The sequence below is a fragment of the Anguilla anguilla genome, chromosome 10, assembly GCF_013347855.1.
Source record: "Anguilla anguilla isolate fAngAng1 chromosome 10, fAngAng1.pri, whole genome shotgun sequence".
In the NCBI taxonomy this organism is placed as follows: domain Eukaryota; kingdom Metazoa; phylum Chordata; class Actinopteri; order Anguilliformes; family Anguillidae; genus Anguilla; species Anguilla anguilla.
Window position 1 is genome coordinate 19388237 of NC_049210.1, and position 16024 is coordinate 19404260.

At 42.7% G+C, this 16024-nt stretch overlaps 2 protein-coding genes across 3 annotated transcripts in view; one reads left to right on the top strand and one right to left on the bottom strand.

The window, feature by feature from the left end:
* niban2b (niban apoptosis regulator 2b) overlaps positions 1-10907 on the bottom strand; it is a 45598-nt gene extending 34691 nt beyond the window's left edge. The window contains exon 1 of the mRNA XM_035379749.1: positions 10135-10907. Coding sequence (XP_035235640.1) covers positions 10135-10189 — 55 coding nt within the window. The 5' untranslated portion in view covers positions 10190-10907. The remainder of the gene's footprint in view (positions 1-10134) is intronic.
* A 3992-nt stretch (positions 10908-14899) lies between these two features.
* The window catches only part of stxbp1b (syntaxin binding protein 1b), a 31674-nt gene continuing 30549 nt past the window's right edge, over positions 14900-16024 (top strand). The window contains exon 1 of one of the 2 annotated variants that reach the window (XM_035436246.1): positions 14900-15116. In XM_035436246.1, coding sequence (XP_035292137.1) covers positions 15080-15116 — 37 coding nt within the window. In that variant the 5' untranslated portion in view covers positions 14900-15079. The remainder of the gene's footprint in view (positions 15117-16024) is intronic. The other variant, XM_035436247.1, reaches the window with a different exon arrangement.

Genomic DNA, 16024 nt, shown 5'->3' on the forward strand with positions numbered 1-16024 from the left:
AGTAATGTGAGATATTCAGGCCTCCAGGGAGGAGGGCATCTGCTCGGCAGACGAATAATAACGTGAAGAATTTTTACGAAAGGGTCTCCTGGGAAGGTGCTGGCCGTCGCCCGAATACCTTCCCGACAACAGGTGCGGCACCATACCTGAGCCCCAAACGGTCTGACACCATGTGGGGACCCAACGCAGCACACCGCCAGCGCAACAGGGACGCACACGTTAACACTTTAAAGTGCGGGCCAAACTGGTGGCCTCAAGGCTCACGGCGAATAGAGCCTGAGTTTTGGATATACTCACTGTCACCTCAGGCACTTTTTCCAAGGATAAGAGATTTAGCCTCGCCCCGAGGGCGTGGTAATTTGATTACTTATGTCTGTAGGTGTCAAATGCAACAACATTTCAATGCCAGAGGTCGAGGTTTATTCAAAAGGTAAAGGGCCACACTTCATGATCTTTGGTTTGTTTTTATTGCTGGCGATTCAGTGCTTTTGCTGTGTTTAAGAACATACACCACATGGCCAAAAGTATGTGGACACCCCATCTAATTAATGGGTTTGGCTACTTCAGCCACACCCATTGCTAACAGGCGCATAAAATCAAGCATACAGCCAAGCAGTCTCCATAGACAAACATTGGCAGTAGAATGGGCAGTTGAACTGTTCGTTGGGAGCTTCATGAAATGGGTTTCCATGGGCAGGCAGTTGCACACAAGCCTAAGATCACCATGCACAATGCCACGCATCGGCTGGAGTAAGGCAAAGCACACTGCCATTATACTCTGGAGCAGTTGAAACACATTCTCTGGAGTGATAAATCACACTTTGGCAGTCTGGCAGTCTGACAGACAAATCAATGTTTGGCGAATGCCAGGAGAACATTACCTGCCCAAATACATAATGCCAAATGCAAAGTTTGGTGGAGGAAGAATAATGGGCTGTGACTGTTTTTAATGGTTTGGGCTAGGCCCCTTAGTTCCAGTGAAGGGAATTCTTAATGCTACAGCACACCGTGACATTCTAGAGAATTGTGTGCTTCCAACTATGTGGCAACAGTTTAGGGGAGGCCCTTTCCTGTTTGAGCATGACAATTCCCCTGCACACAAAGCAAGGTCCATAAAGAAATGATTTGCCAAGTTTGATGTGGAAGAACTTAACTGGCCTGCACACAGCCCTGACCTCAACCCCACCTTTGGGATGAATTAGAATGCTGACTACGAGCCAGGCCTTATCACCCAATATCTGTGCCAGACCTCACTACCTCACATGCTCTGGAGGCTGAATGGAAGCAAATCCCCACAGCCATGTTCCAAAATGTAGTGGAAAGCCTTCCCAGAAAAGTGGAGGCTGTTACAGCAGCAATTGGTGGGGGGGGTGGGGGGGGTGGGGGGGGGGGGGGGCGGGGCAACTCCATTTTAATGCCCATGATTGTGGAATGAGATGTTCAAATAGCACATATGGGAGTGATGTTTGGGTGTCCACATACTTTTGGCCATGTAGCGCATGTGTGTGCATGCACATGTGTAGGAGAAATTGTGTGTGAATGTGTACGCAGGGTGTGTGTCTGTGTGCATGCATGTGTGTGTGCGCTTATGAGTAATATGTGTTGCCAAGATGCAGGGCCACTCGTGTCTAATTTTGGCAGGTCTGCTGCGGTGCTTAGTCACTACCAGCTTCACAGGTGAGCTCCGCCCACAAGGGGCAGCGTCAGCATGATGGTCGGGTCCCCAGGTCCCTCTGCTCACCGGACCAGTACACTATCAGTACACAGAGTCAATTGCACGCTGCATTAAACCCTTTAATCGGTGAACACTGAGAGTCCCTTTCGTTCCCTGTATTTCTGGCTATGACTGGAGGAAGTAGCCCCAGAACAGTAATGTCCTCACTGAACTGACTCACTGACTGACACGCTGACTTAGTCACTGGAATGAGTGGCTCTCCTACTTATAGAGCTCAAGACCCAATATGGGAGGAGGAGGCTTTGACAATTTCCTTTGTGAAATTTCAGAAAGTTTTGAAAGTCCAGTTCTTTAACCATTATGTTACAACGCCTTTAAGGAGGAAAGGCATATTCTGTTCATGAAAGAATGTGCTCGCAGCGGAAACCCTCAAAAAGTCTAAAATAAACAGAAGTAATATATAGCATAATCACGAGACCGCTAAAGTCAGTGAAAGGCATCAATGCAGAACAATTTTTTTAATATCCCAGGGGGCAACTTCCCTGCGCTGTACCAAGCTTGCTCAATAGCAAGAGGACTACAGTTCCCAACTGTGGGAAAATAGTGAGTAAAAAAAACACCCATAAGCCAGAACAAGATAAAGACTTCAGCAAGGGGACTCTACACAACACGGCACACACTAGTATATCACCATTCTCTTACGCTGAACATACACAAACACAGACACAGGCACACACACAGACACAGACACACACATCCAGCTTGCCACGACCCTGCAGGCTTCTTTGTGGGCCAAGCCATGAGAGTGCTAGGCTAGCCCAGCACCAGCGGCCCCCAGGATCAAATCCCCCGATGAGGAAATTCCAGGTGTCAGTCAGAGCAGGGACGTGCGACCTGCGTAACTAGTGAAACTTCCCTCGCTTTCTCCCAATAAGACAGAGAACACCAATGACTAACTGAGCTGGTCCTTCCACCTCGTCGGTTTCAGCCAAGGGCCGAGAGACAAAAGAGGGAGGGACAGGAGTTTTAGGACCCGTCAGTCCTCTTCCCACGCGTGTTTATACAGAGGGGGCGACAAATGACCATTTCACCAGGTGGACCAATCCCATGATCCAATCACACGGACCGCCTCCGTGCCACAAGAGGGCTCCGCCCCCCTCCCTTTTTTTTGGCAGCAATGTTTCCATCCATAATTCCGATGAATTAACGACAGGACAAGGAAATAAAAATAAAAAAGTATATGCTACAAATAAGGATGACAATGAAGTGCACACCTTTAAGGAGGATGACTTGCCCTGATAAAAACCTTATTCTGCAAAACCAAAACTGTGAGACCTATATGCAAACATTCCACAGCTGCCCAATAGTCCCAATTTCATTTTTTACCATATTTAATGTTGTTTGAATTGCTTGCTGCAGTGATCACTTTGAAGTACAACGTTCACATGAACACTCACCTTACGAAATCACTGAATCCAAGCCAGTACATTCTTTCTATGGCTTTTAGCAGCATTTATTTTGGCAAAAATACAAATTACAAAGCTAATCTCTCCATTGCAACATTTAACTGTGATTTTAAAAAAAGTTGGTTGAAGGAGGTTTAAATTTTGTAATATAAAAATATTAAGTGCATTGTGATGCACATCCTATCATGATATGTTGTGTATTATGACTAGTACGGTGATGCATATTATGATAGGAATCACCTTGTTAATATACAGTACGAGAAATATCCTATCCTTTGTAGCTAAAAAAAAAAACAACAGAATCTCAGGCTTAGGACCTAAGAAACCACATCTGAATTCTAAACTTGAAATACTGTATCTGTCAACACTGACAGTCATTCCACCCTGCTACCTGGAAGATAAGTCTAAGGCCTCAGAACAATGGGCCAATTGTTGTGTGCAGTGCAACAGGAAATGATGTCATCCCAAGTTAGGAAAGCCTTTCCAACTTGGAGTTAGGCCAGAACCAGCCACACCTTCAGAATTAAATTACCAGGTAGAATGATGGCCACAAATCATGTTAGCAAATTAATAAAATCACTGCTAAACTTAAAACTAAATTTAAATTTTTTTTTAAAAAACCTTAAAAGGCATACTATGCAGGATTTTCTAGCCTTGCTGTGGTCCTGTGTTTACAATAAAAGAAGTCTCCTCTGCAGTCCTCAACCCCACCCACTCACCCTGTGAACCCGACTTCAGCCATCTAGCTACTCAACGTACCTAGGTGGATAGCTAGAGGTAAATTTACAGGTCCAACAGAGAACAAGCCAACTCCGCATCGCTTTTCATCCACTTTGAGAACTCTGCTGTCCCATTGAGGAAAAGCAATACCGAGGTTGACCTTGAATGAGCCCTGCTGGCTTGTCATTTCGCTTTGCTGTACTTGTGCTTCTTTACATCCACCATTGCAGTAGCTAGCTAGCTAGCAGCACTGCTGAAATAAGATCCCAAACCACAGGCTCTGTAGCCATATCCATCCCTCCCCAACACAGAAAAGAACGCCATGCCCAGAAACGCCCCAGCATATTTTACTATAACGAATACAGGTAAAAGTGAATACATTCAACAGAGAAAAAGAAAGCTATTGCCGGTGCATCATAGATATGCCTTAGCATAGTTATTTTATAATATTTTCAAGGCAAAAATCCTGCACAGTATGCTTTTAAAGACATCATGTCTCTACTGCGGACTAGAAGTGAGCGGTTTATTTTCTTAAAAAAATACACTCCAAGGAAAACTTGGGTAGAAACTTAATTGGGTGTGAGTGGGTTTTCTTTTTCTGTTTATTTAAATGTTGCTTTGTTTGTGTTTTCACAACATGACGCCAGATGGTCTGTTCTCTGAGACATTATTTCAAAGCTCACTTCCAAGACCAGGGCTCTCACAGAAAAAGCTCACTTTCAAGACTTGGACTCTCACAGACACGGGAATCATATCACGGATTAATGGAACCCAACAGCCTCACTCAGAGACAAGATGCAGGGACTCACAGGAAAAATACTGCTGGGTGATGACCAGCAAGTTATTATTTCAGCTATAAATATGAGGTTATATGACATCTAATAGATGAAGGCAGCCCACCATGGGTCAAAAAGTTATAAATATAATATATAAAATACAGAGCAGATGTCTCAAAGAAAGTAAGTTAGTCTTCAGGGACATCAATCTAGAGCAGTGGAATGAGTTGAATAACAAAGCCTGACTAAATACATTTACAATGAAGCGTTTATCAGATGTTCTTTTCCAAAGAGCCAAACACTAGTGAACCCATTTATAACAGGTCGGACCAGGCCTTCACTTAATGCATATTTTACAGCTTGAATCAGATTTGATGGAGGTGACTGATAGCCCCACTCCCTGACTCACTCTCAGCATTAGCCGAGTTATTCCGAGCGCTCCATAAAGACATTCCAACTGAGCTGGTCAGCTGGAGTGAAATGGTCAAGCTGTCTCATTTTGAAACTTCTTCCCAGCTCTGTGGAGGGAGACAGCTTCTTTTTTTTATTTTAAAAGTTATTTTAAGCTGGTCGACAAGGAAATCCAAGCTGGAAAATTGAACAACAAAAAAACTAACAAAATGAACTGGATTCGGTCCAGGTCCGCTTGAGACGGCGAGACATAAAAAGAGAGTGAGTTACAAAGGGAGGGGGTGTGAGGGGGTGTGTGTGTGTGTGTGTGTGTGTGTGTGTGTGTGTGTGCGTGAATGTGCTTGTGCGTGTGTGTGTGTGCGTGTGTGCGCATGTGTAAGTGTGTGTTTTGTCAGTGACAAATGTGCACCTCATTAGTCCATGGGTGTGTTGATACCTGTTCTTTCACACAGGACCTCTCTGTTTGGGTGAGAGACACACCCCAAAGATACACACAAACCCAACCCATCAGTACCCCACAACCCTTTCCATCCCCAAGCCCCCCCGCCCCCCTCCCCCGCCTCCCCTTCTGCCACAGGGCAAAACATTCTGCACTGGAATTTCCTGTTTCCCCCCCCCCCCCCCCTCCATTCCCCCCCTGACCCAGGACCACCCTGCGCCCCTTCGCAAGCCCTGTCCTGAACCCTATGATTACATGCGTCCCGCCCCCCCCATTCAGAGAAACACGCTCACAACACACACGTTCATCTGCATGTACAACATGGCAAATGAGTGTGCAGACACAGCGTGTGAAAAACTGCATGTGTGCCCTTTTGTTTAATACCACATATGCTGTCAGGTCAGTAAACAGGATCATTGGCTGTGCTGACTATACCAACAATCCAGCTGGTTCCAGCATTTCATGCTACACTGTTGCGTGCTCCAAGTGCGATTCGCCTCTGTTGTCACAGGCTCACAGCTACTCTTATTAACCTATTTGAATGTTCTTCTTAGGTATGTAACTTTAGGTAAGTAATCTAAAGTGTTATTTAGCATAAGCATGTGCCAAATTAATCAAATACCAAATGTAATAGCCCAACTCCTGCCTCCAAGTACCAAGGCAAGTACCAAGGCAAGTACAGCCTGAAGAGGTACGAAGGGTGCGTTCAATAAAGATTGTATCTTCTGGTATGTGATGGTCCGCCCTGGACCATGGCCAGGCCTTCAGATTCCCAGACTGTCCTCCCTGCCCTTGTCTGTGGCTGCCATTTTTACGACACCAGAACAAAAGAGGCGGCGTGACCGTGCAGCAGGGACGCGAAGCGGCGGAGGCCTGTCTGGAGACCGCTGCAGGGTTCCCCCGAAGAATCAGGGCGGGGCAGCAGAATGCAGCTCTGTGTGGAGCCCCTCCCCTTTCACTCGCACTGCAATTACCACACTGCTTTTGCTTATGTTACAGGGGCTCCGGTTATCACAAGAGAAGTGAAACTAGCCCGAGTAGAATTTTCAGGTTGCCTGGAGACCAGTGGTAATGGTGCGTGTGTGGTTTCCTGAGAAAACTAGGCAACCATGGCAATCACTCCATACATCGATTTGATGTCAATTAAATGACCAGGGTCGCCTTGTGATGGTCTCAGCCATCAATTCAAAAATGTGTTTCCCTTTGAGAAATGCATGTTATGACCACACCCTGAGGGCCTGGTTGGAGTTGGGGAGGGGATGGGGTGGGTGAAGGGGTTTGTTGAGTCCTTACATGTCTGCTACATTCTTGATAAGAAATCAAGACTAACCAAGTTTGCTAGAGTTGGCAAGAAGGCTTAAATCAACAATAATAGTGCAGGACCTTGAGCGTCTGGGAAATCCCCTGCGGTGATAGAGGCCTTTAGCTTTCACTCAACATGGGTATTGTTTCTGCGGCTTTTCTACAGAGATCCCAGTGATTCTCTAAAGTAATCTGATGGTCGGCTCCACTGTTACTATGGTCATACATATACTTGTTGTATTTCCTGTAAATTCATATTTCTGACGAGGTGTGCCAAAGAAGATACCACTACCACCAGCTCAGCTCAGATCATACACCTCTGTGAATTTTCTCAGTACATCACTGTTTCCGCTTTAATGGCAGCAGAGACGACACTTTCTTTTTTAAGAATCCAGAGCTGACTATCTGGTCAGTTAATAAATTTGGTGGCCAGAAGTGGAAATTCCAGGTTTAGAAAACAAAAGTTCTCCTCGGTATGTTGTTCCAAACACCTGGCTTTGCTAATTAGCACAATTGTTCAGCCAAGAGAACTAATCAGTGAAGTCAGCTGGCTGAGTCCATGAGTGGATGAATCAGACTGGACCAAATTTAACACAGTCGCAGATTCACAATATCTCTATGGTGGATGGACTGCTATATGTGGTGGGTAGCTAGCATGCAGCAAGCCATTAATACAACCAAGAGCAGAGGATGCAAGCAGTGCAGCATCTCAGAAAAACTGGAGAATCGAGACGAACGCAGGGGCCTTATCCCAAAAGGGACAGGAACAATGGCTAGCTTTCTCCAAAACCGAGAATTCCTGAGAACACGTGGACCGTTGTTGTCCGTGGAGGCTCCTGAATTTCCACCCGCAGACAGCAGAAGCGCGCACACACTGACTTAAAGCTCCAACACACACTCCTACATTTTAACACATGCTCACACTCACTCTCCTTTAGCATTACTGGAATTCCAAGGATGACACACTCCTCAAGCGTGGCCAAACAGCGTCAAAGGTGTGATGGACGTCACTAGCCAAGAAAAGGTCTACACATTTCAAACTGCAGTGCGTCTACAGTTTCTGACACCACGGCTGGCCTGAATTAAACTAACTAGACCCTAACTACCAAAACTGATATTCAGTGCAACTGTTATCTTCAAGGGTATGATACTGAACATATAGTAACATAATACCTTTGATTTACTTCAATTTATGAGGCTCACATAACCTTCATTTATTTTAACATATTGAACATTTTTATTACTGTACATTCACAGAATATATACGGGTGAAGCTACAAGCTCAAAGATGAAAATGCAGTTCCTTTACATCACAAGATCAAACTGCCACCCAGTTTATGGACTGAGTGCTGAACTTGGTAACCATGCACCATGCAAGAATAATAAAAACAAAACATCAGCTATTCATAACGGATTGAGAAACCACAGTTCGACATCGCCCACAAATGTGACACATTTGGTGCTGATGTAGGCTACATAGTCATTGTCCACTGAAAGAGGAAGTGAGGTCATAAATGCCCTGGGCAGGGTGACAGGGGACTGCAGTCAAGGTTCCTCTCTGTCCAATGGTTCTTTAACTACCACAATACTCTATCACTCCACAGACACGAAAAACACAAAGAGCACTATGGGAAATTCCTGCATGAATAGCAACAGCTTGTGCTTCAGGCATCACCTCATGTCCTTGCCTAAAGTTTGACTTGGCTTCTTAATTCCCACAGCCACAGCCTAAGCAAACTAAATAATATATCCAAACAAGAAACCACCCCACCCCCTCACAAACACACCTATTCATACAAAACAAAATTAACCACAATTTTCCATCTCATAACTAACATGCAATACCAGGGTACAGAAAAAAACACTCCCAATGCATAGCAGTTTGAGACACTACTGGTCGTACTAGAAGCAGGACACCGGTTGGTGACATTACTACACTATTACTATCACTAACTTGGTTGCACCAATCAAATGTTTCTTTTTTTTCTCCACAGAAAAACCCAGTTACTGGCTAACATCCAAGAGTCACTGTGACACACGATACCTCCACTCATTTTGGATTCATACTCCCATCACTAGCTAAACTAACTTGCACTGGGAGTTCTGGTTTCATCTCTCCTGACTGTACTGGTAGAATGCATCTAGCCACCTGCGCAGAGATTCTGACAGCAGAATCCTTTCACTACTGTAGCTGCGACTATTTGGCAAGTGACCCACTGTCCACACCCCATCCTGCCTTGCAGCAGCTCTAGAACCTGCAAGGTGCCTAGTCCCCATGGAAACTGCCTGCACAAGCTCCTACAAGCAAATGAGCAAAATCCCTGCATCAAAATGAATCTAAATGCGCAGAAAAGTCCCACAAGATCTCCCTTTGGTCAAAGATTCGGTGGTGGAAGATAAGCTGGTGGAAGAGTGAAGAACAAAAACTTGCTATTACAACACACTCACCTATGACTTGATGTGTTTTTAATTGATATGAGGATTGTTGGTACATTCTGTGGCAACCAGGAGGGGTGTTTTCATGCTACCATTCCACAGAGTCATTCCCAAACTGGTGTGATTCATCTTCCTTACAAGGCCTAATACAAGCCGGTCTGCAGGGCCTTGAGTCCAGCAAACAAAAACAGCTATGATAAATAATAAAAGCTACCAAATAGCCCAAGAGTAAAGGCAATTTTTGCCACACAGCTCCGATTCATTTCATTTCAGTTTGAAGTTCTAACTAGATCTAACTAGAAGCAAGTTTGTGTACAAACAGTAAAACTTCGCCATGAAATGAACTAATCAGGTTCCTGTTGGAAGAACTTCGGGTGTGGTGCCTTGTGTTAATTAGGCAAATGTTCAAAGATCATTTCCCGCTTTTAGGTAAACTACCCCACCCATTTCGGCTAAGAAGCAAGACACTTCTCATTTTCTGACCCTGAAATGAGTATCAACGCGTGGTATCGAAAAGGCGTCACAATAACAAGGGGCTCTGAACTCCTAACAAATTCAAGATCATTCGTATTTTTATATATTCAGAAAAGCAAAACATTTATCAAACGAGTGTACGATGCACACAAAACTACAATAATTTTTCTGGTTTGCCAAAATGTTACCAAATTGACGAGATTGAAGCGACGCTGCACTTGCATAGCTGTTTTGCCTAAACTGATGAAATGCGTCCGCGCAACATAGGCTATTCAGAGCGAGACGTTCATCCTCACTGTGTTCCCAATGAGAAGGGTTAAACAGTTATCTGAGTCACAGTCATGCTTAACTTCTCGTGAATTGTCAAAGTCGGCTACAAGTATCAGCTTTCAACAGAGAAACGAGAAAAGTAAATGCATTCTTCCCAGACCTTACCTGTAATCATCTCCCGCTTGCCTTCATCCAGGTGAGTCGAAATCACATCCCCCATGGCGACACGACAAACTTCAAAACCCAGCACGGAAACCGATAATCCTTTTGCTTTTTCCCCAATTGACGCGTGGATAAAATAAATGCAAATGCGGGGTCCAGTAAAAACTAAATAAACAGAACATAAATAAAATTGTTCTTGGGTGGTTACTCCTTGTTCTCTTGTGAGCGTCCCAGCTTAAAGTGTGCAGAATAAGCGTGTGATTCTTATACTTTGGAGAGGGAAAACTGAGAGCGACAACATAAATCCCAAGAAATACGGTAGCCTTCAGTATCAGTGAGAAACTCCAGCTGGGCTGTGCTGCGGAGACTGTAGAATGCTGTTCACTCGCGCAAGACACACCCTTACTCATTACTAGTTTAACGTGTTGACCTCCTCCAGATTTTTTTTCTTAAGCGAAACGAAGGTGTGGTCTTGGGAGTAGGAAGAGGGATTCAGGAGGTGCAAGCACCGCAAATCTAGAGGGCGGGGGTCCAAAACTCGCACTTTTGAAGACACATCCACACAGTTTCAGTTGTAAAATACGTGCAGGGCAAGGGAATTGTGTCAAAGGTTAAATTTAATGCACGGCGTTATTCTGGTGCTCCCAAAGCACAGATAACATTAAACTTTACTACTCTGGTTGGGGAAAATAGGAAATGACACGATTCCAATTCTCATTACGGAAATATGACCATTCTTGCACACGCGATTCATGCAAAAGCCAGTGAATGCGTCTCATATACTGTGGCTACTGTATGAGGTGTACATAAGTTTTTCAGAAGTAGAAAAACGTAATGTTTTGTCAGTCCAACGCAAAAAAAAAAAGAGTTTTAATGTATTTTATGAGAAAAAGGCACTATGTTTTAAAATCAACATAAAGCGCAATTCATTTCAGCAGCGAAATGTCTATAGCATTAAGCCCATATTGAAGCCATTAATGAATTATTCGCAATACACGGTGGGACACGAGCTTAATGGATCAGTTCGCCTGATGAGTGACAATTTATAAAAAGCAGACGCATTTAAAATAAAATACAGAAAACCCGTTGTTCATTACCACGGTGGAGTCGAATAATCTGGAATGCCACATGTAGAAAACATATAGGCTAGATTTCAAGTGACTTAGCTACAGCACGACAGAAATATAAAATGTTTCAAATGAAGTAGGATGCATATAGTGAATCATAGTGTATAGCCTACACCATAGCCCTATCCAAAAACACGCGATCTGTAGCTAAAGTTAAGTTTTTCACCACTCTTTCAAAATTAAACAAATCCACCAGATACATTACAGATACTTGTATTCCCACATTCACTGTGTAGGTATGCTGCTGTTCAAATATTTGATTGCATGCCCTATAGACTAATGTGAGAAGTCAGATCGCATTCCACAGAACATTTCGAAACACAACCATTAGCCTACTCAGTGTATACATGCCTAATTTACAACATGCGCACCAGTGCCCTATACTACATTGCGTAGTTATAGGCTACTACTGTTAACCATATTTTGCACATTAACAGCATAGCCTACTTCTCTGCTTTGTTCCACATTACTTCCACAACCCGCGCTGGCTATATAATATAGGCATACACATACTATATAAGTGCATGCTCCAACAGCCTATTCCGTTTGCTTATACCCTTTCCTTTCACACGAGTTTTCAGGCGCTAGCTCAGCAAAGTGGACCATGCTGCCCTCGTATGGCTATATCTAGACATTGTTGTCAGGTGGTTTTTATGTACTCTGCATTCACTACGTGGCCTGATTCAAATTCTTGAAAAGCTAACCAACTAAATATCAAATATAAACTATTCACCCTGCTATGGTTGCCTATAAAATGTAGCCAATAGATGTACTGCACATAAATTTGACATGCATCACTGCGGGAGTTACAAAATGGAAAGTAATACAATAAATAGTACTGCTTCTCCCATCTCCAAAGTAACAAAAAATAAAATTAAATAAATTCAACTTCAACTGCCACAGAATTTATGAGAATTGGGAACATGCAATCATATCAAAAATCTGTGTGAAATCTTTATAAATCAATTTTATGCTCAAACTCATTGTCATTCTTTTATTTATACAGGGGATACACTTGGGACCAAGGTCTCTTTCACATTTGTGCAAACAGTAATAAAATTACAACAATAAAAATAACAAGAAGAAATAGTACAAGTTGAAGAAGAAACTGTACAAAACACAGAAAAAAAAATTAAGTTCAGCAGACCCTTAAATACAACTACATGTATCGACCATAAAATCACAAATAAGATTTTTTAAATGTTCCAGCGGCAACAGCACATCCAATTTAAAAGATTTTTGTAAAACATTCCGTGCGTGCGGTGCGTTAAAACTAAAGGCAGCCGTTCCTAATTCAGTGTGAGCATGCGGAATCTGTAGAGTGATGTAATTTATGGATCTGGTGTTGAAGTTTAACTGTCTAAAATTCAGCAGTGTAACAAGACAACAAAGGTGCTTGCTTAAAAGGGCTTTAAAATCATTAAGGTGTATGGACCGACGCTTAGTGCTTAGTGAGGACCAGCCAGTGTTATAGTATAATGTCCAGTGATGGGTGTTGAAACTCTCTCCTGTTAAAAACCTGATAGCACTGTGATGGGATCTAATTTTTTTTAAGTTTGGTGGGGGCAGCACTGTTATAAATAATATCATCGTAATAGAACAGGAATAAAAGTGGACTGAACAATCTGTTCTCTAGCGCTACAAGTGAGGCAATATTCTATAAAAGGCTACCATACATTTCCATTTCTCTTTTAAAGGTCAGTTTCCCATCAAACCATATGCCCAACTACTTGTATTCTGAAACACAGTCAATTACAGACTGTTCTGATGAGAATAGATTCAGGGTGTTGACAGAATGTTTGCATGAGTTTAAAAAACAACATACATTTTGTTTTGCCAGTGTTAAGAACAAGGGCTTGCAGCAGGGATACAAAATCGACCTGCAGCAAAGACATCACAACATCAGTAGATGGAGCTATTGAATACAGAATGGTGTCATCTGCATATAAATGGTACATACAATGTGGAAAAAATAGACAGATTTCATTAATAAAATTTTTTTAAAAGAATGGAACCTTTGGGAATGCCCTTTTGTGCTTCAAGGAAATTTGATTTAACCCCTTCAACTATAATGGCCTAGGTCCCACCACTGAGATAGTTATGAACCCAAGAACAGGCTCCAGGGCCTAATCCTATTGAGGCCAGCTTATTCAGCAATATATCATGATTGACAGTGTCAAAAGCCTTTGGTAGGTCCACAAAAAGAGAAGCACAGCTTAGTTTAGTATCCAGTGCATTAAAGATGTCATTTAGAACGAGGGTCGTAGCTGTAATAGCACTGTGCCCGGGTGTAAACCCAAACTGACTGACAATGAACACATTATTCTCTGCTTATAAAAACCAAAATTGTTAATTTACTAAAGATTCCAAAACCTTAGCAAGGCAAGGGAGCCGGGAAATGGGACGATAATTGTCAGGAACACGATCCCTACATTTATACAGTAGCAAAACATAAGCATCCTTCCATACTTTTGGTATACTGTAACACCAGTTGAGAGAGTCAGATTAAATAAGTGTGTAATAAACTCAGATTTAAGGTGCTCAGCGTGCTGCAAATTTAAGACCTGGGTCTACGTTGTCAGCACCTGTAGATTTCTGGGTATCAATAGTTAACAGTGCAATCTCAAACTATTGGGAATCAGAGTAAAAGTATTGTTTTGGTTGTTCTTTTTTTTGTTCTCATTTGGGATGAAGAGAACAGGCCTTCTTGTATTGCTGTCAGGATCATGTTAAAGTATGTTTAACAGTCTGTATATATTATTGGTTCTGTGACTGTATGGAAATAAGGACACAGTGTTACTTTTACCCGCAGTACTTTGCCTGAGGTCATCTCCACAGCCTAGCTGAAGAAATAATACAATAAAGAGTGGTTTACATGGAGGACAACATTCTGTACAAGCTGACATACCAGAAATAGTTGGAAGTGTCACCCATTTCTGTTACCTGGATGCTAATAGGTCCCCCTTGTGGAGAATCTTCAGCCTGCTAAACATGACTGAGTGAGTGAGTGAGTGACAAGCTAAGTCAATTAGGTGCTTTGCATCTAAAAACATTGGAGTTTTAAGAGTACTGTATGTACTCGAATCAGCAGAAAAACACAGCAATTTGAGTTTAGTTTGGTAGATTCATGGAATAACAGGCCTTCATAAAATTTGTCAGTGTGACATTGTGGTTCATGAGTATTCCCTTGCACCCAAAATTGTAGTATGTTCATTTTCAAGGATGTGAATTGTTATTGTGATACTTTATGTGAATTTGTTTTGAACTGAATTGTTTGTAAATGAAGTTGTCTGTGAATAGCTGGCAGTTCTAATGGATACTGTTTTTTAATGTGAAGCTGATAAGTCCTCCTTAACAATGGTTTTTGGGAAGCTATTTAGCTATACATTCACAAAAACTTTTTTCCTAAAAAAGCTGCCAAATGTAAACACGTAACGACAACGCTGATTTTAGTTTATAATTTATATGCAACAACATTGGACAAATCATCTCAAAACATGCAAGTGTGAAAAGAGAAAACCTGACCGAATGGGATATGCTACATAAAAGCTAAACGCTGTGAAAATACGACGTGCTTACGGGCAGTAGCCTACTGTACAGCTACACCGTCTCCGCGGTGATTCAAAACAACTGAGACGGTCTTTGGCAGTACCACTGGTGAGGGAGGCGGAGGCGGAGGATTAGGTGGCGACGCTGTGACGTTGCTCACTGTTCAAATCCCCGCAATCAGCTACGATATGAGGTGTACATCCTCTGTCTAGCGGAGGTAGGGTGGGAAAGAGGGGGGGAAGAGAGGAGCGGTCTGCCTACACTGAAGCATCATGGCACCCATCGGACTGAAGGCGGTGGTCGGAGAAAGTAAGAATATTGCATTAAACCGCATTTAGGAAGAAATAATAGATTAGCCTACTTTTCACTTTGCAAATATCCATGGATTTGCCGTCGCCAGGGAGTAGGAATAACATCCTCTAGACCTTCATTTGCATACGAGATTTTGGTTCCGTGTTTGTATTTTATTCCTTCTGGATGCGGATGACTTTATGTAGGCTACCATTGTGTTATTCTGTCGTGACTGGAGGAAACTAGGAAGCCAAAGTATGGTAGCTCCGACATTTCTCTCAGGGGTGTCTGTCGGCTATAGGACGAGCGTCATATTTTTTGTGAGGGGGGAAAGATAACGGAAATACATTTTTATGTTGTCTGGAATACTGTATGCCATAGCCAGAACTTTGAGTAAGAGAGAAAATATGGAAACGCCTTCTCTTTTCAACTGGAGAAAAGAACGACAGCGTTGTGTTTGCAGGTTATAGCGTATGCCTCCGACTAAAAACCGAACATGAAACTCACTGGTCCGTTTGAATAACATGTCAGTTTGACATATCCGTATTTTGAATAGTCAAAAATTCTTATTCTTAGGTTATCTCTCCAAATCACGGGATGCGATCAACAGACCTAGGCTACTTGTCTCGTTTTCAGCGACAGTCGCCCAGTAGCCTACGATAAGTAACACATTAAACCAGATAGGCTATATGGTATTTTGGAGAACTACTTGTTGGATTTCCCAAAACAACGCACAAAAGTAATTTTACTGTGAATTTTGAGCCGGATATTCATCAAGAATGAAACCGTGTATAACTCAAATGGGAAAACACGTGCTAATTTGAGCAGCATACAAATAGGCTACATACAAGCAAGCAAATAAATAAATAAATAAATGTCGTTGGGCGATAACGGGAAACAAATTTCTTAGCCAGTAATTGTATCAT